At 50.4% G+C, this 23641-nt stretch overlaps 2 protein-coding genes across 2 annotated transcripts; one reads left to right on the top strand and one right to left on the bottom strand.

The window, feature by feature from the left end:
• Window positions 1–702: 702 nt before the first annotated feature.
• On the bottom strand, window positions 703–3813 carry Snrnp25 (small nuclear ribonucleoprotein U11/U12 subunit 25). Its single transcript, XM_075989668.1, has 5 exons — window positions 3580–3813; window positions 2487–2577; window positions 1908–2013; window positions 1279–1353; window positions 703–989 (listed from the first exon to the last, which is right to left on the bottom strand). The coding sequence occupies exons 1-5, from the start codon at window positions 3619–3621 to the stop codon at window positions 932–934; spliced, it is 372 nt and encodes a 123-aa protein (XP_075845783.1). The 5' UTR covers window positions 3622–3813; the 3' UTR covers window positions 703–931.
• An 8980-nt stretch (window positions 3814–12793) lies between these two features.
• Window positions 12794–22961, top strand: LOC142831379 (interleukin-9 receptor-like). The gene is made up of 8 exons (XM_075941394.1): window positions 12794–13887; window positions 14213–14316; window positions 14407–14588; window positions 15332–15477; window positions 15819–16029; window positions 16471–16576; window positions 17475–17559; window positions 18283–22961. Exons 1-8 carry the CDS (start codon window positions 13594–13596, stop codon window positions 18718–18720), a joined length of 1566 nt encoding a protein of 521 aa, XP_075797509.1. The 5' UTR covers window positions 12794–13593; the 3' UTR covers window positions 18721–22961.
• Window positions 22962–23641: the final 680 nt, after the last annotated feature.

The following is a 23641-nucleotide window of genomic DNA, read 5'->3' as shown; positions in this document are numbered from 1 at the left end:
TTCATAACTGTAGCAAAATTATCATTTTTTTTGGTTTTTTTGAGGCAGGGTTTCTCTGTGTAGCCTTGGCTATGCTGGCACTCACTCTGTAGTCAGGCTGGCCTCGAACTCACAGAGATCTGTCTGCCTCTGCCTCCCGAGTGCTGGGATTAAAGGTTCATGCCACCACCACCTGGCCACAAAATTAGTTCTGAAGTAGCAGCGAAAATAATTTTATGGTCGGGGGTCACCACAACATGGGGAACTGCATTAAAGGGTCATACCTTTAGGAAGGTTGAGAACCACTGCCCTGCGTCAGACATCACTGGCTGTCACCTCTCTGTGAATTTCCATAGTAGCCAGTGTTGGAGTGCTGCTGTATCTCTGCAGCGGGGAGCATATTGCACCCCTGTGATTCATTCTTCATCACTGTCTTTTTCCACTGAGCCTGGGAGAAACATGGCTATCGGGAACCTGTAGGTGGAGGCTAGAGACCTCCACTCCCACTGTCACCTGCTAGGTCCTATCACAGGCCCTGGGATGCAGGTTCCTGTGTCCACCCTCCACCCCCAGAAACAAAGCTTTCGACTCAGCTTGGGTCACTCCATGTGAGGGCCATGGCAGAGAGGTGAGCAGTGTGGACCCAGGGCTTAGGTATGTCTGCCCTCACCTCCCTCTGGTATGGGAGTCACCCACACGGAGTGACTTTCTGATTTTTCCAAATACAAAGCAAACAGATTTATTCAGTAGGTCAGGCCCACAACCGTGTAGGACCTTCAGGCCGAGTTCACAGGAAAGTGCGGGACAGAGGAACTTTCTGTCTTCTGAGGGCTCTAGGTCTCATGCTGACAGTTCCACCCGGGCAAACTAGGGATACAGCTAACCCAATACCCTTTTCTGTGAGGACAAGGGGAGGGCGCCATCTTGATGTGATGATCACTCTGTCCAGGGTTCACTTTTGTCTTAGCTTCTTGATGAAGGAAACCTCATCTCGATTCCGGATGCCATAACTGAAAAAGACAAAGGTATAGTGCTTGATCTACAGAAGGACCACCTGGGCTTATGACGGATCAGGAACAAGCAGGTGAAGACGGCCAGAGCCTTCTTCCTCCTCAATCTGGTCTCCTTCATGCAGCCCCAGACCACTGTGAGAACAGCAGGGCTGTTTCCCTGTCTAGCATTAAGTGGGAGGCCCCAAGGAAACGTCCACCGGACAGTCAGGCCAGTCAGGGACCTTCCCATCAGAGCCCTTTGGGGGCACACAGGCCACCTACAGCTCAGGAAGTGGACAAGACTTACTCTCTGAGCTTCTTCCTGTCCTCTGTGAGTTTCTCCCCAGCTGAGGTCAAATGGTACGTCCGCCACACGTACGACCTGCGGAGGAGGACTTAAGTGATGCACACGTTACCCCTAGGAGGGGGGGCTGAGCAGCTGGGATGACAGAGGCTCCGGCACACAGCCTGTGGCACCCAGGACAGATTATTCCCCTTCTGGACGTTTTCCCTACATGATACGGTCGGCCCGAGGCAGTCGTAGGACTACTGAACTCATCTGGCTAATGAAATAGGTGATACAGGGGGAGAGTCAGAGCACGGGAAATTTGATCCAATACGAGAGGCAGGGCCAACAGCGCCTTGGTGAGGAGTGAAGGAGGCCACTGACAGGTATTCCATCTATAACTAGGGAGACATTGAGGCGTCAGGTGTTCCCAATGAAGATATCCAGCAGTGCGGATAGGGTAAGGTCTGTGAAAGGCTATGTCTAGAAAGGACAACTGGGGCAGGACCCCTAGGCACAGAATCGCCCAACCATCGCTCCTTGGTAGCGGAGCCCTGGCGGTACACACAAAGGAGCTGAAGCTGCCTCCTTGGAGTGCCCCCCACGCAATCCCAGGGACGGCACAGGGAAGGCACAGCTGCCCCTCTCACCAGCTGATGTGCTGAATGCCTCCCTCCCGCTCCTGCTTGAGCTGCATGTATCTCTGGATAGCCTTCTTCAGGTCCAGGACCGTGGCATTCTGTACGACGACCACAGCTGCAAGAACACATACAGGAGAAAGATCCGTGTGGGACGCACACATAAAGGCCCGGGCGATGGGAGACACCCAGGGCTCTGCTCTGGCTCAACACACCCAGGCATGGCCCGAGTTTCTCACAGACGAGCTCCGCTACTATCCTGCTGCTGTGAATGCTCAGGTTTACAGAGAGAAGGATGGCTGTGGTCTGAATGAGAATAGCCCCCAGGGGCTCATGTATTCGAATGTTTGTTGGAGGAGGGGACACTGGGGGTGAGCTTGGAGGTTTCAAAAGCCCACACCACTGCAGTTAGCTCGCTCTCAGCTACTGTTCCAGGACCATACCTGCCTGCTGCCATGCTCCCTGCCACGAAGGTCATGGACTCTAGCCCTCTGTGACTGTGAGCCCTCACAAACATCTTCCTCACTAAGCTGTCTTGATCGCGGTGCCTCTTTACAGCGAGAGGAAAGCAACGACGTCCATGGTACTTACGCATTACCTCTCCATCCATCTTGCACACCCGGACAGTCATTGCCTGGCCATACTCCAGTGCGATCTGAGAGTTGACCTCTTCTAAAGTGACCTGGGAAAGACCAAAGGGAGGGAGAGATACTGACTCTTACCACCCGAACAACAACAGAAACCAAGCTCATGGTGCCCTGGATTATGAAGAGTTCTTGCCTGCTATGCAATAGGGTTTTCTATTAGAAAGGCCCCCAAGGGGGTAAAGGAACAGGCATGGAGATGGAGTTTCACAAGAGGAGAATATTATAATTCTGAGAGCCCTCCATAAAGAGCATTGAGCACTAGGTGGAGTAAGGGCAGGGGTGCAAAATTTACCAGCTACCAAAAAGCAGTGATGACAAAATCTTTTTTGTTTGTTTATTCTGAGGCAGAGACTCACTATGTTAGTTACCCTGGCTGGTCTGCAACTCTAAGTGGGTCAGGCTGGTCTCGAACTCACAGAGATCCGCCTGTCTCCACCTCCCAAGTGCTGGGATTAAAGGCGTGCGCCAACACCACCTGGCGACAAGAGATGTTTTAATAAAACACTGAGGGAAGCCAGGCGGTGGTGGCATACGCCTTTAATCCCAGCACTTGGGGGGCAGAGGCTGGCGGATCTTTGTGAGTTGGAGGCCAACCTGGTCTACAAGGGTTAGTTCCAGGACAGGCTCTAAAACTATAGCGAAACCCTGTCTCGAAAAACCAAAAGCACTGAGGGACGTGCAAATTGAGAAAGTGATGTAACTCCGTGGTAGAGCACTTGCTTAGTATTCAAAAGGCTCCAAGTTTGATGCCTAGTTCTCTGTGCACACAGATGTTAAATTAAAACAACCATTGAGGGGTGAGGTTAAAAAATACACTAAAGAATTGTGCCCACGAATATTGACGCTTGAAGCAAATGGAAAAGACCGGTCACACTGTTCGTGAGCTAAAATCTTAGTATTTGTTTAACTCTAACTTTTTACGCTGCGAGGGAGTGTTTTGGAGTCCCCTCACCCAGAACTTTCGGCTTTTGAGCAGAAGCGTCTTTCGCTGGTGGGACCATGGGTGCCCATCCACACCTCAGAGACCTGTCGCGTACCTGGATCGGAAGGTCGCAGAGCAGCGGGTCTTGCACCACCATGGCGAGACCTTCTTGGAACACGTCCACGGCTTCGGAGTGTGGCAATGCCTCCTCATCGTCCTCGTCGTCTTCAGGCACTTCCGGCCGATCCACAGGCTCCGGGTCCTCCAGGGCTGCCAGCTACCGGGAAGCCTGGCTTTCCCGTCGCTCCTCCAGCCCGCCCCTGCTTTCCAGCGCGTGCGCAGTGACTGCGCCACGCCCCCGGCAAGGCAGTTCGGTCATTGGTGCACTGCGTGGCTTCAGTGTCCAATGAGACGTGCGAGATACGGGGTAGGCTGGGAGCGCGCGGACAGCAGGCGATTGGCCGGATGGGCAGGTCACATGCGTGGTGTGGGCAGCGCGGGTCGTTTGTTGTACAATTCAGTCGGGTCCGTAGTGGTCGAGCTGCAGCCAGATTGCTCTTCTGGGCTGGTCATCAGTAGGGGACGGCACTGCCATCCCTTCGCCCCCGACATCTGCCCCTAAGCACAGCATTGCTCACAATGTGACTCTAGGAGGTGGGTGCCTCCTGCTGCTCGGGGCCAGTCGTCGCTACCTCTGTGTCTTTGCCCCAGCCAGGTCTCAGTCACTCAGGGATTCCTCCTCAGGCTCAATGCCAAAAAGTGGCCAGAAACCTAGTGAGATGGAGCCGGGCGTTGTGGCGCACACCTTTAATCCAAGCAGTTGGGAGGCAGAGGCAGGCAGATCTCTCCCTATTGCAGAGTTCTAGGCCAACCTGGTCTACAGCGCTAGTTCTTGGACAGCCAGGGCTACAAGAAGTGAGTAAACCCTGTCTCGAAAAACAAAACAAAAAATCCAGGCGAAACCCTTAGTCCTTCGTGCATGGTGGCAGTGCCAGGCTCTCATTTGCTCGCTACCTTCTCCCGTCTCCCTGTAACAACTCTGTCTCTCTCTCTGTCTCTCTGTCTCTGTCTCTGTCTCTCTCTCTCTCTGTCTGTCTCTCTCTCTCTCTCTCTCTCTCTCTCTCTCTCTCTCTGTCAGATCACGTGTGTATGGGTGCTTTGTCTTCATTTATTTCTACTGTGCACTGTGTGTTCAGTGGCCAGAGGTCAGAAGAGGATATCAGATCCCTTCAGGCTGGAGTTATAGCCAGTTATGAACCATCATGTGGGTCCTGGGAATGGCTCTGGGTTCCCTAGGAGAGCAGCCTTGGGTCCTTACTGCTGAGCTATCTCCCCTCTTCACATTTTTTTTTTAAAATGATGATCACCTTATTTAAAACTTCAGCTCTTGCTGGGTGGTGGTGACACATGCCTTTAATCCCAGTACTCAGGAGGCAGAGGCATGAGGAGCTCTGTAAGTTTGGGACCAGACCACTCTACAGAGCAAGTTCCAGGATAGCCAGGGCTATGCAGAGAAAACCTGTCTTGGAAAACAAAAAGCAATATATAACAAAAAAGAAACTCCAGCCCTTGTCCCAAGCCTGTTGTACACCCCTAATCCCAGCCCTTAGAGAGACTGAGGCAGTGGAATCTGTTCAAGGTCCACCAGGATTGCACAGCAGATATGAAGAAAGTTAAAAAACAAAAACAAAAAAGGTTACAAGGTGAGACCTTGTCTCAAACCAGATTAAAACCAACCAAACAAACCCTCTTCTATTATAGAGTAATTTGGCCCTAACGAAGCACAATTTCTTTCTTGTCTTTGACATTTTCGTTTGCAATGTCTCCTCTCAAACCTGTAAGGGGCCAGCAATCTTGGCTTTGTTAGTTGTGTCAAGTTTTCTGTCTTTTTGTTTGTTTGTTTTTCGAGACAGGGTTTCTCTGTGGTTTTGGAGCCTGTCCTGGAACTAGCACTTGTAGACCAGGCTGGCCTCAAACTCACAGAGATCCCCCTGCCTCTGCCTCCTGAGTGCTGGGATTAAAGGCATGCACCACCACCGCCCAGCATTGAGTTTTCTGTCTTTATCATCAGAAAAGACCAAACAGATCTTGAGATGGTGGCTTCTTTTCTTTCCTTGTTTTCCTTTCTCTGCCACCATAGTTTTCATATCCTTCTGTCCTGCCTCATGTCTGTATTTGTATCTCCATATGTCCACATCCACACACATTTGTTAAGCAGAGTCAGTATCCGTTACTAAGTCTTGTAAATATTTATTATTGTATTTGCCTTTTGGGACACTACAAGACTAAGCATTAAAGGGACCCTGACCTACTTTGAGAGAAAGGTAGTGTGTTTGTGGTTGTACTGGGATTGTTACGTCAGGCAGAATTACAATCTTGTCTTCGCTTGGAAATTAAGCATGGTGTAAGGGTGGATATGTATTTGGGTGTCAAGTTGACAAGGGTGGCCTTGTAATGATTAATATTGATTGTCAGCTTAACAGGACAGGGAATCGCCTGTGAGACAGGTTTGGTTTATCTGTGAGGTCTTATTTAGATTAGGTCAGCCTTTGGGCATGCCTGTGATGGATTTTCTTAAGTCTGATACCTTAAGTATTTGGCCATTCTGGTATCTGGGTTTTCTTGGTTACACTGATTGAGATGGGAAGGCTCCCTGGGATGTGAGCCACACCTTCTGGTGGCAGCTTAGATGCTCATATGAAGCAGTCTGTAGGGAAAGATTTTTGCCTGCTTGCTTTTGTGTTTTGTGCACGAGTTTGTCTATTCTGTGGCTGTCACTATTCCAGGGACACTGGGACTCAGCCTTTTCAGCTTCCCCATATCGACTTAAGACAAGTGACCCTCCAAGAATTCTCCTGGCCTTCAGCATCAGATTAGAATTGCTGAGGCATCCAGCCCTGAGGACTGGGCATCTGCTGGGCTCTCACCTCTCCAGTGTGCAGGCAGCCATTGTTGGATACCAGGAAGGTACTGGGTAAACCAGGCTAATACAACTCCCTTTATTATGTATCGATTCTATTGGTTCTTTTCCTCTAGAGCCCTGACTGATATGGATGAATATGCCACCTTTTCTTGCATAAAAACTCTATTATGTATTAGGCAATGAACAGTAGAAAAGTAAATAAAACAAAGAGATGGTACCGATCCATTTGGCCAACAAATGGCTTTGAGAGCCCAAATGGCTTTGCTCTTTCTTTGTGAGTTTTCAAGGAGGACCAAACTAACGATGCTAATACTAATTCATAAAAATAATAACAAATGTAGTCCTCACAGAAGGCCTATAGCAAAATTCCAGAAGATCTATTTTAGTTAATGCTTCGTGTAATATGATTTATTCCCTTTTTCTGATCTTTTTCTTCTTATTTTTGGGACAGGGTTTTATTTCAGGGCCAGCCTAAGATGGTCTTGAACTCACTCTGTAGAGGAGAATAAGGTTGCACTCTGAGCCTCCTGACTCGCTCCTGGGGTTCCAGACACAAGTCACCATACCTGGCCCACTGTCTTCAGGGTGGCTTCTCCAGCTCTGGTTTCTAATAATCTTGTGTGAGTTTAAACAACTGTGCTTGAGGCTGGAGAGATGGCTCAGCGGTTAAGAGCCCTACTGTGCTTGGGGACTGGAGAGGTGGCTCAGCGGTTAAGAGCCCTACTGTGCTTGGGGACTGGAGAGGTGGCTCAGCGGTTAAGAGCCCTACTGTGCTTGGGGACTGGAGAGGTGGCTCAGCGGTTAAGAGCCCTACTGTGCTTGGGGACTGGAGAGGTGGCTCAGCGGTTAAGAGCCCTACTGTGCTTGGGGACTGGAGAGGTGGCTCAGCGGTTAAGAGCCCTACTGTGCTTGAGACTGGAGAGGTGGCTCAGCGGTTAAGAGCCCTGCTGTGCTTGGGGACTGGAGAAGTGGCTCAGCGGTTAAGAGCCCTACTGTGCTTGAGACTGGAGAGGTGGCTCAGTGGTTAAGAGCCCTACTGTGCTTGGGGACTGGAGAGGTGGCTCAGCGGTTAAGAGCCCTACTGTGCTTGGGGACTGGAGAGATGGCTCAGCGGTTAAGAGCCCTGACTGCTCTTCCAGAGTACTCTGGTTTGATTCTTAGCACCCACATGGTGGCTCACAACAGGGATCCAACTTCTTTTGATTGACCTCCAAGGGCACCAGGAACACAAATGCAGCAGAGACAAATGTGCAGGCAAATATTCATACACGTAAAAACAAAAACCAAAACCCCCACTAAAATCGAGTGTGGTGGTACACACATTTCATCCCAACACTCAGGAGGCAGAGGCAGGTAGATCTCTGTCAGTTTGAGGACAGCCTGCTTCCAGTGAGTTCCAGGACAGCCAGAGTCATAAATAAAGAGATTTTTGTCTCAAAAAACAAATAAAAATAAAAAACAAAAGCTAAATAAAATTTACAAAAGTGTCCTTTCTCACATGGGCACTTGTGAGGAAGGAGGTAAAGATCTCATGTTTTGAGATCCCTGTTGCCTGTTGTATTGTTTGGTTTTCTTTGTATTTCTGTGAAATTTTTTTGCCTACCTACCTACCTATGTATTGTTTTTTGAGACAGTATTTCTCTGTGTAACAGCCCTGGCTGTCCTGGATCTCGCTTTGTAGACCAGGCTGGCCTCCAACTCGCGGAGATCTGCCTGCCTCTACCTCGAAGTGCTGGGATTAAAGGCGTGCCCCCACCCACCGCCCAGACTGTTTGTTTTTCTTGACTGAGGTTTTACTTAGGTTTAGTACTCACACTCGCTGCCAGTGCTGTGTCTCAGAAAACTTCGAAGGGGAAAAACCTAGAAGGTTTCTGCGCAAACGCTGCTCTGTCCCACGTCCTTGCTGTCTGTGCTGCTCCTGTGGGGTTCCTGGGAGGACACCGCTTACGCTGTCCGTCCTTAGATGCATGTCTACCGCCCCTGTTTGGCGATGCTCGGTGTCGTGGAGTGAAATCTCATTCCTCCTCACCAGTCTCTGGCGTGCAACAGGTGGCAACAGGCACCTCTGAGCTCCGTGGAGGACAGTAGCTCTGTGATGTGCTTGTGGTTTCAGATGTGGGTGGCCCGTGTCCGCCTGCTCAGACTTATCTCCTGGATCAGGTAAGGGGCTTTGCAGTTCACACAGAGACAGTTGGCAGTAAGTCACCTCCTGGCTGGGGTTGCCTGCAACGCTCTATGGCCCTGAGAAGATGCGCCTCAGAGGGTGAGTCGTGCTTGGGGCTCCCCTCTTCTCAAATTAACATGAGCTTCAGGAGGCAGAGAGGTGCTGTGTCCCTGGTGACGTGGGTGACGCCCTCGTTTGATCTTGTCTGGTGCATTGGTCTTGACCATCTCCCAGAGATGGCATTTTTGCAGAGGTAATCGTGAGATGCCAAACTGCACTGCAGTGTTCAGGGCTGGGGTGGTGGTGGTGGTGTCAGTGTGTCCAGGCCCCAAGGCAACAGAGAGAAGGACAGGAAGTATTGGTACTTGTGGAAGAAGCCTTGCTTTCTCAAGCTTCTTCGATTGAGCTAACTTTCTGGGGGAACAAAACTGAATGACCTAGGCCCAGGGTTGGTAAAGTCCCCTAGACCTCCAGATCTTTTGAAAGCTTCATGGCAGAAGAAGGTATGGGAGGCAGCGTATGTGGGTGGAATTCCAGGGTTGGGAGAGGCTGGTGCTGAGGTTGGGAGCAGGGAGAGGAGGAGTGTAGGGGTGAGCAGCATTCTCTGTTTCTGGGTTACTGGGCTGCAGGAGGCTGTTTTGCTGGGATTCTGCCTTTCTTCTCTAACTTGATCTTCCAGGACACTGATGCTCCTCTGGGCTTACTCTTGGCCAGGCCTCAGCCTCCTAGGAGTGAACTAGAACCCATGACTTCCACTCTGGTGAAAAGTCCTGGATACCCCCTGGGGCAGGGTAGCTTTAGTAGTGATGTGGGAATGCATCTTTGTTAAGGAGTTGGGCTGGGGCATTATCAGGCGCCCCGAGCTGCCCATTTGGCTTAGTTGGCTTTGCTTGCAGGTGGCTTCAGGGGCGGCCCCTGCTGCAGGGCACAGAGGCACTTCCTCATGAAGGCAGTGGGAGTAGTGGGGCACCATTTCCTCCCACCCACCCACCCACTCACCCTTCAAGTGTACAGTGTCAGTACATCTGCTTGAACCCGCCTTAGCCAGGACCTCTGGTTCGGGTGCCGAGAGACACAGCTGGCCGAGCCTGGGTTGGGGCGAGGAAGCTAAGATAGAGGGTGGGTGAGTGCTTTCGGATGGGTAAAAAAGTCATTGGAGGGACAGAGTGAGAATTCCCGGAGGAACTCCCTAGCCACCTCCCCAACAGCTTCCCTGTGCTAGTCACCCACTGCTTCTAGATCCAGCCTCGTATGAGTCCAGCCAAGTGTGCCACGGACGCCTGCCCACTAGCTGCCTTTCCTGCGGGAAGTATGCGGGAAGGTGCTCCTGGGGGGCTTCTTTCTTTGCCTCAATGTCTCTGCTCCTTCCAGTCTGTCACCTTGGCTGTCACCCAGCTGGTCCACTGGCCCCCTTCCTTCCGGCTCTTACCGTCCCTACTCCATCAACATCGTGAGTGCCCTCATACACCCTGTGCACAGCAGGCTCTGGGATCCCCCTGGTGAGAGAGGAGGTCCTCACACTCTGTGGGGTTTTCCAAAGGGGAAACTCGATGCTGTGTCCACCTCTAGCCCCGTTTCCTGGCACAGCTTCCATACGCCACAGGCTCCTGCTGCTGCTGGAGAGCGTGGTGTCTCCCTCCAGAGAGAAGAGAAGACACTACTGGACAAGGTTTGCTTAAAGAGCAGAATCCTACCATCCTCTTCTGTGGGCTTTGTGAGTGGGCAGGAGAATAGGGAGTTCCCCTGCCCCTGTCAGACAGAAAACAGGGCCTCGGGATGTAACTCAGTTGGTAGGTGCATGCCTCCTAGCATGCCAAGGCCCTGCCTTCAATGCCCAGTGCTGGGGAGAAAAGAAAAGAGGAGATGGCGAGATGGCTTAGTGGTTAAGGACACTTGCTTCTGGCTGGGCGGTGATGGTGTACACCTTTAATTGCAGCACTTGGGAGGCAGGGGCAGGTGGATCTCTGTGAGTTTGAGGCCAGCCTGGTCTGAGTTCCAGGGCAGTCAGAGTTGTTACAGAGAAACCCTGTCTGGGTGAGGGGGACGGGACCTGGAATTCAGCTCAGTGGTAGTACCTCATGAGGGCATGTACGCGCACACACAAACACAGACGCACACAGAGCAGGGCTTGGGTGTGTCTTCTTGTAGAGTACTTACCTAGCTGTGTTCTTGCCCATAGCTATATTGTTGTTGTTGTTAATATTACCTTTTTTTTATATATTTTTAAAAGATTTACTTATTTATTTATTATGTATACAGTGTTGGCATCAGATCTCATTATAGATGACCAAGTGGTTGCTGGGAATTGAACTCAGGACCTCTGGAAGAACAGTCAGTGCTCTTAACCTCTGAGCCATCTCTCCAGCTCAATATTAGTTCTTTTGAGAGTCTGGGAGGCTAGGGCTATATCCTCACACCTGATGTGGTGGGGTGTGCTGGGCAGTGGTGGGGGCTTCACGTCAGGGCTACATGCCCGGGAGCATCCATCCAAGATGGCGGGTGTTGGTTCCTCTAGGTTCTCACAGGTTCTATAACCTTTGCTGTGGTCAGATATTTTTGGGCCCAGGCCAGCCTGGGCTCAAGGACCAGTGAGTGTTCAGTTGCCTACCTCAGTCCTAAGTACCTGGCCCAAGGTCTGTCTGTCAAGGAGGGGAGACCTCCTGTCAGTGCCAGCCTGTGCTGGTAGAGCTTCGGGAGAGAGAGGCTTGTGATGCCCAAGACTTTGGCCTCCTTGGTGAGGCCAAGCCCCAGGAGCCACACAGTGCACTCAGAAAGTTCATGGGTGCTGTGGCAGTTTGTGGGACCCCTTCCTAAAACAGAGGGGCCTATAGTCCCATGCTGGATTAGACTCTGGTTTCTCTGGGTCTATTTTCTCATTATTAGAAGGGTAGTGATCCCACCCTCCCAGAGTCACCCAGTGCAGATAGAGATGCCCTGCGCAGAGGAAACACTCCCCGGCCACACAATAGCTACATTGTATCAGGCGGATCCAGATACATCAATTCTGGTGTACCTGCCTCTGGTGTCCCTGGCTAGAAACGGGGTACACTGGGCTGGAAGTCACTCTGCTCCCTGCTCTCAAGCCATCTGCTCGTGGGCCAACCTGAAGCTGCAATGAGCCGATTCTCTCCAGTGGCGGCAAGTCCCTGAGTTCTGTGCCAGTTCTGTGGCAGTACTGTGTAACGGAAGGTTTCTCTCCTGCCAGCCAGCTCCGGAATAACCACAGTGAGGTTTAATATTAATTTCAAACTGTTTGGCCTATTAGCTCAGACTTTTACTAACTAGCTATTACAACTTAAATTAACCCATTTTTATTAATCTGTGTATTGCCATGTGGCCATGGCTTATTGGTGATGCTCGGACATCTTTCTCCTTTGGCAGCTGGATGGTGTCCTTCTGACTCTGCCTTCTTTTTCCCTGTATCTCTGCTTCTTTTTCCCTACTGATTCTATTCTGCCTTACTACTGGCTAAATCAGCTTCTTTATTAACCAATGGTAATAAAGACATGTTCACAGCATACAGAAGGGCATCCCACATTCTCCTTCCAGGTTCTGTGAGTCTAGGATCCTGTTCTCAGATACCCTGGGAGTATATGAGAATATATACTTTGTCCCCACTTTGCCAATAATCACCACGAGAGGAGACATACAGTGCCTGGGAGTTTCGTTTTCATGTCCTTGGTGACCCAGGCTGCATGCTCCGTCCTAAAGCTTCAGTCGTTTGTCTAGAGGTGCAGACAGACAGACAGACTGCTTGGCGGTGGGTTGGAGTTAATAGAAGTCTGTCTTGGGCCAGGTGGTGGTGGTACTTTAATCTCAGCACTTGGGAGGCAGAGGCAGGTGGATCTCTGTGAGTTCAAGGCCAACCTGGTCTACAAGAACTAGTTCCAGGAGAGGCTCCAAAGCTACAGAGAAACTCTGTCTCGAAAAACAAAAACAAAACAAAAAAACAAACAAAAAAGAAGTCTGTCTTGGATTGTGTAGACAGGCTTCTGGGTCTGTGGGTCAGGGTGCTGTCTGCTGAGGTGGCATTGGCTTCTGGAGGCCAGCACTGTGGTCTCTGTGCGTGGATGTTTTCTTCTTTCTTATCGCTAATCAGGCTTGTATAACCAGGGTGGCCCTGCTTCCTGCTCAGGGGCTATCAGGAGCCATCTGTAGATGTAAATGGGGTGACAGGGCCTCAGTAGAGTCACAAAGTCAGGCACTTCCTGAGAGACAGCTTCTGGTCCCCATCCGCTCTGGTTCCTCAGGGATCCCAGGGCTCAAGGTCTTGCTCTTCTCAGGGACTTCCCTTTGTGGGACAGCTGAGGACAGTGCGTGGCATGCTGTTTGGGAAGAGCTGTCTGTTATATAGACATTTGCTGCTGTCTTCGTCTGTGTCCCCAGGGCAGAACCCCGGGATAAGTCTGTTTCAGGAGTAGCAGGCCAGAAAATGCACAGAGGCTTGTCCTGTGCCCCTGAGAAGAGCCCTGGCCCTTTATGTGACTTCACTTTTGCATTGTGAATGAGCAGCCTTTCCTTGGACAGTTGTCAGAACCGAGGCAGAACTGGGCGTGATGGCGCATGCCTTTAATCCCAGCATCACAGCACTCAGGAGGCAGAGGCTGGAGGATTTCTGTGAGTTCGAGGCCAGCCTGGTCTACAGAGTGAGTTCCAGGACAGCCAGGGTTACATAGAGTGGCTCCATCTTAAAACAGACATACAGATAGACAGACCAACAAGAGCCAAGACAAAGCACAGGTGTTGCAGGGTACCACTCTGAGATGGATGGCTGGCAATGTGGACGTGATGCTGTCAGAGCCTAGGATTCAGGAGATCTGAGTCTGAGGGGACAGTTTAGTGCCGAAGGCACCAGTATTTGGTTGAGTCAGCTGGCTTTTCTAAGCTTCAGTTAATCACTGAAGCTGCAGAGCTGTGCTCAGTCCTGTCCACAGGACACGGTAAGCAGGCTTACCATGGGGTGCCTAGCACAGGGGACACCTTGCACAGGGGTGCTTAGCACAAGGGATTCATAGGGGTGCCTAGCATGGGGGACACCTCCCATGGTGTGCCTAGCACAGGGGATACCTCCCACAGGGGTGCCCAGCACAGAGGACATTTCACACAGGGGACACCCAGCACAGGGGACATCTCCCACAGGGGACGCCTCCCACAGGAGACGCCTCCCACAGGGGACGCCTCCCACAGGCCCTACAGTTCAGTCTTTTGCAGGTTGGCCCCTGCAGAGGATGGCAGTAAAGCAGGTCCTGGTCCCCTGGTTCCTGATCTACACCTGTGTCTGCTTTTGCATCTGCTGGGGAGTCCCTGTCCCAGAGCAGGGAGCAGGTGAGAGTTTGGTGCCACATCTCCCTGAGGTAACAGGATAGAGAGGGGATTTGGGGACAAGTTGTCATCTGTGACAACCTAGGGGAAACATGGGCCCAGACACTGCTGGAACCTGTCCTCTAGTGTCCCACCGCCTCCCACCCCACAAAGGTCTCAGGTCTGAATGACCCTGCTACCGTGGTTACAACCCAGCCGTCCCTAAGCCTCTCATCCTGCCCCTGACACATTCTCTTGGTACTTTTTTTGGAAACGTTCTGGCTAGATCTCCCCCACCTACCTCAGCTCTGCCTTGAGGCCCTACTGTGTGCTCCCCCATCCCCATCCCCAGGGCCGAAGGCTGGGACGTTCACCTGCTTCAGCAACAGCCTCTTCAGGATTGACTGTCACTGGTCGGCTCCAGAAGTGGGCCTGGAATCCAGGGCCTGGCTCCTCTTTACCAAGTGAGGACGGAGGGCCAGGCCTGCTCAGGGAGGGTACAGGGTCCCCGTGGTGGTAGCAGCATCCATGGTGCTAACACACAGCCTTTCCAGTAACCAGGTGACAGATATCAGTCACAGGTGCCCGTTCCAGGGCAGTGTGTGCACCCTCACGCTGCCCCTTGAGGAGGTGTTGGTGCCCACTGATGTCTTCAACATCACTTTGCACCGCCGTGTCATGGGGCAGGAGGAGCAGGTCAGCTTGGTGGACTCACAGTTCCAGCCGTGGAGGCACAGTGAGTAGGACAGCCCTGCCGCCAGTGCCCTTGTGAGAATCCTTACCACATAGTCCTGGAAGCAGATAGGACCCTGGGAAGTGGCATAATGGCTGCTGCAGAGCCAGGGTCTGGGCAAAGAAGACGTGGTTAGGTGGGGGTAGAGATGCAGCCTGAGAGCTACTGGAAATGCCCCTCTGTTGGAGGCAGGGCCGCTTGTTCTTCCTGCCTGAATAATCACACAGAAACTGTATTAATTTAATCACTGCTTGGCCCATTAGTTCTAGCTTCTTATTGGCTAACTCTTACATATTAATTTAACTGTGTATCGCCACGTGGCAGTGGCTTACCGGCAAAGTTTCAGCATGTCTGATTCTGGCAGTAGCTCCATGGTGTCTCTCTGACTCCGCCTCCTTTCTCCCAGCATTCAGCCTAGCTTTCCCTACCTTCCTAAGTTCTCCCCTGCTACAGGTCCAAAGCAGATTCTTTATTCATTAATGGTAATCGCAGCACACAGAGGGGACTTCCACACCAGCACTCCTGTCAATTCCGGAAGGACACCAGGAAGAACTTCCTGCAGCCTACTGTGAAGGAAATTACCTTGCTGCAGGGACTTAGGAAGTCATTGACTGTCTTTCACCAAGCAGTTTTCCTGACGTAGTCTCCAGATGAGGTCCCCGGTCTGAATGTCCTTGGTCCTGGTTCTGGCCATGCTGAGGGACACAATGGTAGCTGCAGCCACACTGGGCCCCTCTTTGTTTCAGTTAAGCTGGATCCTCCCTCGGATCTGCAGAGCAACATCAGCTCTGGGCGCTGTGTCCTGACCTGGAGCATCCATTTTGCTCTGGAGCCCTGGAGCTCAGACCTCAACTATGAGCTGGCCTTCAAGAAGCAGGAAGAGCCCTGGGAGGTAACTTGGTGGTAGATCTCTGAGGTCTCTCTCCTGGGACTGGCTCGAGTCAGTGGTGAGGACAGAGGAAGTCAGAATCAGATGTGCATGTAGGTGCTGGCTACATACAAACCCGTGTTTGTGTGTGTGTCTTTGAACATAGTGTGTGTGTGCCCATTTGTACATGTGTGAGTAGCTTTGCTTTGTGCGTCTCTGGCTGAATGTTTAACTGGAGAGAGTGTGTAAATGTGGTAAAGGTGTACATGTACCCACTGGTGTGTGTGTATATATGTGGGCTTGTGGGTACATGTATGTCCATTCTTTAGGGCCCTGCGCTCAGTCAAATGCCCCCAACCCTGCAGCAGGCCCGGCACAAGGACCGTATTGTTGGAGTGACCTGGCTCAGCCTTGAAGCCGTCGAGCTGAACCCTGGCTCCATTTACGAGGCCAGACTGCGTGTCCAGATGACTTTGTTGGAGGAGGATGACATGGCAGAGGAGAGATATTATAAGAGCCATTGGAGTGAGTGGAGTCAGCCTGTGTCCTTTCCTTCTCCCCAGAGATGGAGACAGGGTAGGTGCTGTGTGGTGGGTGCTTCGTCACAGCCTGGGCTGAGTCTCTGTTCCTTGGTTCCTTCTGCCTCTCCTCTCTTTCCTCAACCTACAGCCCCTCCCCTTGTTTCCGGATGTGCTAGTTCATAGCTAGTGGCCACCATGAGGAGCAAGGGTGTCTGGGACTGCACACTGGCTGCTTCTGTCTGAGGCTGGACAAGACCTGGGTTTCCTTTGTGCAGTGGTGACCACTGGCCATATGGCAAGTGGGAAAGGAGGGGTACAGATGAGGTCATCCCAGGAACATCAGAGGTTCACAACACAAGCCCCAAGGCCCATCCTAAACTCTTTCTGTTTCGGCTCGGAGAACTAACAGTGACTCCCCCCCCACACACACCATGTGGTCTTAGGGGAACGTCCTGGCACTTAGGCTACTCACAGCCATGGACCTTTCTGCCCACAGACCTCCTGCTCCCATCCTGGCGGTGGTCAGATAGTGTCCTTGTTGCTGTGTCCATCTTTCTTCTGCTGACCGGCCTTATTCGCCTTCTGTTCAAGCTGTCACCCAGGTAGGTAGCCAGTGTGTGTGTGTGTGTGCATGTACATGTGTGTGTGTGTGAATGAATTGTGGACATGCATGTAAGTGTGCTGGGATACACGAGTGTTGCCAGAGGTTTGTGTCCCACCTGGTCCTGCCCCAAAGAAACACACAGAGGTCTATATTAATTATAAACTGGTTGGCCTAATAGCTCAGGTTTTCTTATTAATTAATTTTACGTCTTAAAATAGTCCATAATTCTTGTTTGTACTAGCCACGTGGGTTGGTACCTTTTATCAGTGAGGCATTCTCATCTTGCTTCCTCTGTGTCTGGTTTCCCCTGTGTCTCCTGTTCTCATCACCCTGCCTCTACTTCCTGCCTGGCTACTGGCCAATCAGCATTTTATTAAAGCAATACAAGACCGTTGTCCCACAGCACACATGTATTAGTATGTGAGACTGGGGAAACACGGCTGCCTGCTGATGGCACAGATGTTATCTCTGGAGCTATTGGCTTCATCTGAGAGCTAAGGACACAGCTGGTTGCTTCCAGGCCCTGAACCCACTATTGGAGAACACACACAGGCTGTGGTGTAAATATGGGCATTAAGCAAAGAGGTCACAGTGACCCACATTGGCTCCCGTTCTGGGGTTCATTCAGAGGTTTTATTTATGTATTTATTTTTGATTGATATTATTGCATTGCTGACTTTGGCCCTTAATAAATGGGCTGAAGTGATCTCAGATGAAACAATAGTCATGTGTTGCTGTGCTTAGTGGCCTTTGAGGACAGGTTTGTGTGTAGTGGGCTGGCATCTGGTAGGTAGAAGTTCCAGTCTTGGCAGTGACCTTAAGCCTTCTGGAGTGTGGCATTAGGAAAGGCTTCTATCTCGGTCCCTTTGGTCCTGACTTTTCTATTTTGGTTTCAGGGTGAAGAGGATCATCTACCAAAACGTTCCCTCTCCAGCACCTTTCTTCCTTCCTCTCTACAGTGTGTACAATGGGGACTTCCAGGTGTGTGCCGGGGAACTTCAGGGAAGCAGGGCCAAGTCTGGCACTACAGGGGCAGGATATGGCCTAGAAGTCTGCCTTGTGTAAGCAAAGTTTGGGCCTAGACTGGGGCGCACGAGCAGTGGGGGCCTGTCTATGCTCCGAGTCTCTTTTGTCTATAGAGTAGGTTTACATTTGTACCCCATCTCTAATGGGCACATATTTTGCTGTATTTATGGGATGGTGTTGTGGGCCAGCTTTCCCTGGCACAGCAGTAGTGGACTGTGAGACACAGGGGAGGCTTCTAGTCCCGCTGAGAGACAGCATTCTTCGGGAGGCTCAGCCCTCCTGTGGCTCTGCAGAGGCTCCGGACTGTGTCTCTAGTTTTGTGTGTTGCTGCATTTTTTTGGGGGTGGTGGTGTCCCCCATCTGCCCCTGCTGTGTGGCCCTGTACGATAGTTCTGCCATGGTTTTGTCTTTGGCACCTGTCACTCTTCCCCTTTCTCCTTGGCACCTGGTTCTGTGGCCTCGGGCTGAGGGGGGACCTGAGGGGCCTGGAGAGACTCAGTGCTTCATGCATGAGAGAAAGGTAGAATGCTCTGGGCCCAGGCACGCCTTGGCTTTGGGAGCACATGTTAGAACTTCCTGGAGGAGGAGATCTGGGCTGTCAGGGGGGGTTCTGCTGCTCCCAGGGTAAGTCCAGAACATACTACCTAAGCCCTTCTCCTGCCTCCTGCTCTGATGCAGACCTGGACAGGGGCCCACAGAACCGGACTGCAACCAAGACGGAATGATGCCGGCACTCCATCAGGAGGCTCAGAGTCCAGCATCTGGGAGGCCATTACATCCCTCACCTACAGCCCAGCGTGCCCTGTGCAGTTTTCCAGCCTGCCGTGGGAAGGCGCAGGGCTTGGCTTCTCAGGGCCACCAGGCTTGGCGCATGTGCTGCCCGCAGTGTGTCTGGAGCTGGAAGGACAGCCGTCTGCCTACCTACCCCAGGAGGGCTGGGCTTCTCCGGTGGTCTCTGTCCGGCCCCCTCCTCTGGACTCAGACGGGGGCGGCAGTGACTATTGCATCTTGAACTCCTGTGAGGAGCTCCGCCCCTCAGCCTTCCCAGAACACACCCAGAGCCCTGAGTTCACACAACCCCAGCCTGTGGCCCTTCCTGTGTCCAGCAGGACCTGACCCCTACCGAGGGGTGTGGGCATTTTCTTTCCTCCTATCTTGGGAGGACACTAGATTCAGTCTCAGCCTGTCTCAGCCGGATGAGCCATTTCTGCTTTGGGGAGGTGAACTAAAGACCCTGGGACTGACCCTTGGGTGTCTGTGGGACCCCAGAGAGGAGGCAGCTGTGCATTGGTCAGAGGCCATGTGGATGGAAGCAGCAGACTGTTCCTCACGACTCTGCCCTGCCCTGTGGTGGGGAGGCCTCCACACTCGGCCCCTGAGTCAGGCTTCCTTCTCTTCTCTTCTTGGCTTTGTCTCAGTCCGGAAAGGAGCATGTGGTGGGTAGACTGGTCTGTCCTCATAACCTTTAAGGGTTAGCCTGGGCCAAGGGGACCCTGCTGAGACAGTATGAACAGGTGAAGTGTCCTTTTTTTTGTCCCTTCCTGAGGTGCCTTCTCCACTAGGACTGAAAGGGATATTTTTGACTGTTCCAGACTATGGATGACGGGGGTTGGGGCGAACGGTGGAACTCTGAGCGAGCGGGCTGTCCATCTCTGAGATCAGCAAGATGGAGTTTTGCTGAATGATTCCAAGAAGTCTTACCATCTGTATTAGTCACTGGTTAAAACGCCATGACCAAAAGTGACTAAGAGAAGCAAGCGTTTATTTTGGTTTTAGGTTCCAGAGGCCGAGGAATATATCAGTGCAGAGACGTCCCAGCAGGAGCAGGAAGCTGAGTGCTCACATCTTAAAAGTGCGAATCAGGCTGAACTGGAAGTGATGTTTTCTTCCTCAAGCAAGGCTTTGCCTCCTAGATTCTGCTGTCTACCCACACAGTGCCTCCTGCGGGGGGACCAAGTGTTTGCACACATGAGTGAGCCTATGGGGGACGTTCTCATGCAACCCACCTCACTGTTCCTAGGAGAAAGACCAAAGCCACTAGACAGATTGGAAGTGGCTACTCCTCAGCCACTGTGGCCTGAGAGGAGCACCAATCCCCTACTGCCTTGTGGAGTGCTCCAGAGGGGATGACGGACAGATGACGGGCAGTCCAGACTGTGGCTGTTATTTTCCTAGGCCTGCCCTGACAGAGCAGCAGGAACCCAACGGCTAAAGATTTGCTTTCTCGCTGACTGAAGTTCAGGGGTCTGGGTTGCAGATGCCAAGAGCGCTGTGCTCCCTTGGAGGGAAGAGTTTGCTTTAAGTCTTGTTTCCTTCTGAGCGACCTCTTCCGTACTGAGATGAGATGCTACCCCAATGGAAGGGCGGGGTCTGCCTGAGACCCTCGTAGTGAGCAGAGATTGTGGTCCAGTGAGCAGAACTGAGCTGGTGGACGCGTTTGCACAGCTTTGGGACCTTAAAGCACTGACCCAACAGGAGCCCTCTTGATCCTTTGAGATTTTTAAGGGATAAGCTTAGAAACAATGGTAGCGCGAGGATGATTTCTGAGGCCATAACAATGTGCGAGAGAGCGAAACTACTGCGTGGTGGGCGTGGTGAGTGGGTAGGAACGCGGTGTTGTGGGTCAGAGCTGGTGCTCCGGAGGGCTCACACAGCTGACCCAGGGAGTGTTGTTGGCTCACTGGATCCTCCACGGCATGATGGCCTAGTTAGAGCTCAGAGAGCTGGGATCTCCCTCCAGTCTGGTTCCCTGCCTTACCTGTGCTGGCGTGCAGAGATTTTCAATCAAGGATTAGGCTCCGATTTAGAATAAATCCTTCAGCGGAATAACAATTTCTCAGGTAGAGGAGATTTCTAATTTTACCTTTTAATTTTATTTTTAAATTTATTTTTTCATTTCAATAATTACCCTTTTTGAATAGACACAGCATATACACTTACATAAATACTACTCTGGCCTCTACCATCTGCTTCTTCTTTTTATATATTTATTTGTTGTTGTTGTTGTTGTGGTTTTTTTTTTTTTTTTTTTTTGAGACAGGGTTTCTCTGTGTAGCTCTGGCTGTCCTGGAACTCGCTTTGTAGATCAGGCAATCCTCGAACTAAGGTTTGTGTGTTTTATAGGTCATGGAATGATCTGTGAAAACAATTAACTACTAAAATTTCACAAAAGATAATTTAAGATTCTGGAATCTGGGATTTTTTTTTGTTGTTGTTGTTTTGGTTTTTTGAGACAGGGTTTCTCTGTAGCTTTGGAGCATGTCCTGGAACTCACTCTATAGACCAGGCTGGCCTTACTCTGCCTGCCTCTATCTCTGGAGTCTGGGATTAAAGGTGTGTGCTACCACCTGGCAATCGGGACTTTTTATTGTACCTCTGTAATAACATTTCCATGACTGTCACTACTCTCACAAAAGGAAGCAAGTTGTAATTGATGAAAATAATAGTCACCAATTATTTCAAGGTGTAGTAACTAACCCTAGCAATGGTTACTAGACAGCCATCACTCCGTTTGCTTGGGTGTGTGGTTAGTATATGTGACTTAGAAGTTTGAAGAAGGATGGAAAAACTTGATGCCCATGTCAATGCACTCAAAACACAAAGGTAACAACTCATTGGAAAGATTTATTCTGCCAGGCACAGTGGCTGCACACCGTTAATCACAGCATTTGGGAAGCTGGGGCAGGAGGATCTCTGAGTCTGAGGCCAGCCTGGTCTACAGAGCGAGTTCCAGGACAGTCAGGGCTACACAGAGAAACCCTGTCTCGAAAAACCAAAAAACATAAGAAAAAACAAACAAACAAACAAACAAAAAAACCCAAAATCAAAACAAAACCCAAGAACAACTAACATGAACAAACTCATCCCACCCCCCAAAACACAACAAAAACAAACAAACAAAAACCAATGACAAAACCAAACAAAAAACCCAGAAGAGGAAAGGTTGATCTTCATTTAGTGAAGCTGTACATAATCTGAATAAAAGCATTTCAGAATCCACTGTCTGGGCTGTGTTGCATACAGACGGCAAATTCTCAGGGATGAATCTTGTTGTTTGGTTATAAAGAGCCTACGTCAGAGTTTCCTCCAGTGACAAGGAGCAAGGCTATCGAGAAACCTCAGATACATAATACAATCAGATCATTTTAGAGGGAATGTCTGCATAATTCTCTGAGTCTGAGGCTTATTTACATCAACTCATGGTATCTAGAAAAGTTAAAGCAGTGGAGGTTTTGCTGGGCTGGGTGTGGCTCAAAGGTAGAGGGCTTATCTAGCCGCGAAGCCCGAGTTAGCCCTGTCAGATGGGAAGCCCAAGTTAGCGCAGTCAGACGCGTGATCCCAGAGTCCTGTGTGTGTGCACGGTTCATTTCCCGTAGCCCTTAGCTTAGGGTCTGGTGTGGACAAAGGCTTTCTATACCCTTATATATTTAAATAATTATTTTGTCTTATAAATGTATATTTTGCTTTTTTATGTGTACATTTGAAAAAAGTCTCTTTTTTTTCCATTTAAAAAAATGTTTGTGCAGTGCCCTCAGAGGCCAGCAGAGGGCATCAGGTCTCCCAAGCGTGAGGCTCTATGTAAGTGCAGGGCACAAAATCCTGGTCCTCTGGAAGGGCAGTTGGTGTCTCTAAGTGATGAGTCATCTCTCCAGCCCCAAAGAGGCCTTTACTGTCAGCATATCTATAAGAATTCTTTCTAAAATGAACTCTGATGTCGAAAGATTTACACTCTCATTAAAGCCACAGCCTCTCATTTGTAGGGTCCTCTCCAGTATAAATCCTGTGGAGTTCTGTCAGATCTGAACACTGGTTAAGGTTTTTGCCACTCTTTACCCCTGCAGGTATCTCTGTTGTGTGGGCTTTCTGCTGTCTTGTAAGGGCTGAACAGTAGTTGGAGACTTGGCCACACACCTTGCGTTTCTCCAGTTTCTGTCCAGATTGAACTCTTCAATAAAGTTTGAACTTTGAAGAAAAATCCTCTGTCTCAATCTCCCCTCTAGCGAGGCTGGCCTTCAGTGTGAGTTTATTGAAGAAGAATACATTTTGAAGGTTGATGAAGCATTTTTTTTTCTGTAGTTGTTCTTTGAAATTTTAATACACTAGTATTTAGGGTTTGAGCTGTTGTTAAAGTTGTTATAGATTTTGTTACATTGATAAGTGTCCTTTGCAATATAAATATTCTGAAATTATTTACGTTAGATCCATTAATAAAAGCTTCCTTGGGCTGGAGAGATGGCTCAGAGGTTAAAAGCATTGCCTGTTCTTCCAAGGGTCTTGAGTTCAATTCCTAGTAACCACATGGTGGCTCACAACCATCTGTAATGGGGTCTGGTGCCCTCTTTTGGAATGCAGGCATACACAGACAGAATATTGTATGTATAATAAATAAATATTTAAAAAATAAAACAAAAGCTTCATTATTTTCTTTGTATGTATATTGGGTGTTCTGAGTATCCGTGTCTCTGAAAATCCAAATCATTATTAATTTTCTATTTGTGTGTGTGTGTGTTCTGCCTGTACAAATGTCTGTGCACCATGGTTGAATAGCGTGCCCAAGGAGGCCAGAAGAGGGCATCAGGTCCCTGGAACTGCGGTCACAGACTGTTGTGAACCACTGTGTGGGCACTGAGAATCAAACCCAGTTCTCTGCGAGAGCAGCCAGTGACTTAGTTCTGAGCCATCTGTCTAACATCTGAGTTTGGAACTGATAGTGGGTGTGTTGCAAATGTCCATCACTGTTATCTTGGCACAGGGAAGACCCGTGTGCTGACCGCAGGCTGGGAACTCTCCCTTGCAGAAGCAACAGATCACATTTGCAGACTGGCCCTTGTTTCTAAAGCTCTTGTCTACAGAAACGCTTGAGTGGAAGCTCCTCCCAACGACACGTTGTTCAGATTATTAGCCAAAGGGACTGGGATCCTTTTGTGGGTTCCTGAAATTCCATTTTAAAGGAGGAGCAGTTGCAGAATGGCTGTGACACGGCTCATCCAAGCTAAACTGGCCAGACATGAGCGTGTGTCTCAGATTTTCTGTTCTT

The sequence above is a fragment of the Microtus pennsylvanicus genome, chromosome 11 (genome assembly GCF_037038515.1).
Source record: "Microtus pennsylvanicus isolate mMicPen1 chromosome 11, mMicPen1.hap1, whole genome shotgun sequence".
Classification (NCBI taxonomy): Eukaryota; Metazoa; Chordata; class Mammalia; order Rodentia; family Cricetidae; genus Microtus; species Microtus pennsylvanicus.
The sequence above is the reverse complement of the archived record's forward strand: the minus strand, read 5'-3'. Positions and strand labels throughout refer to the sequence as shown.

Bases quoted from the DNA above. Each gene is read 5' to 3' on its own strand.
- Snrnp25 (XM_075989668.1), bottom strand. From the start codon at position 3,621: ATGGTGGTGCAAGACCCGCTGCTCTGCGACCTTCCGATCCAG. The intron at 1,354-1,907 runs GTGAGAGGGGCA...CCTCCTCCGCAG, and splicing joins GGCATTCAGCACATCAGCTG to GTCGTACGTGTGGCGGACGT. The intron at 990-1,278 runs GTAAGTCTTGTC...TGTCTTTTTCAG, and splicing joins GACAGGAAGAAGCTCAGAGA to TTATGGCATCCGGAATCGAG.
- LOC142831379 (XM_075941394.1), top strand. From the start codon at position 13,594: ATGGTGTGCCTAGCACAGGGGATACCTCCCACAGGGGTGCCCAGCACA. The intron at 14,317-14,406 runs GTGAGGACGGAG...CAGCCTTTCCAG, and splicing joins GCCTGGCTCCTCTTTACCAA to TAACCAGGTGACAGATATCA. The intron at 15,478-15,818 runs GTAACTTGGTGG...CCAACCCTGCAG, and splicing joins AGCAGGAAGAGCCCTGGGAG to CAGGCCCGGCACAAGGACCG.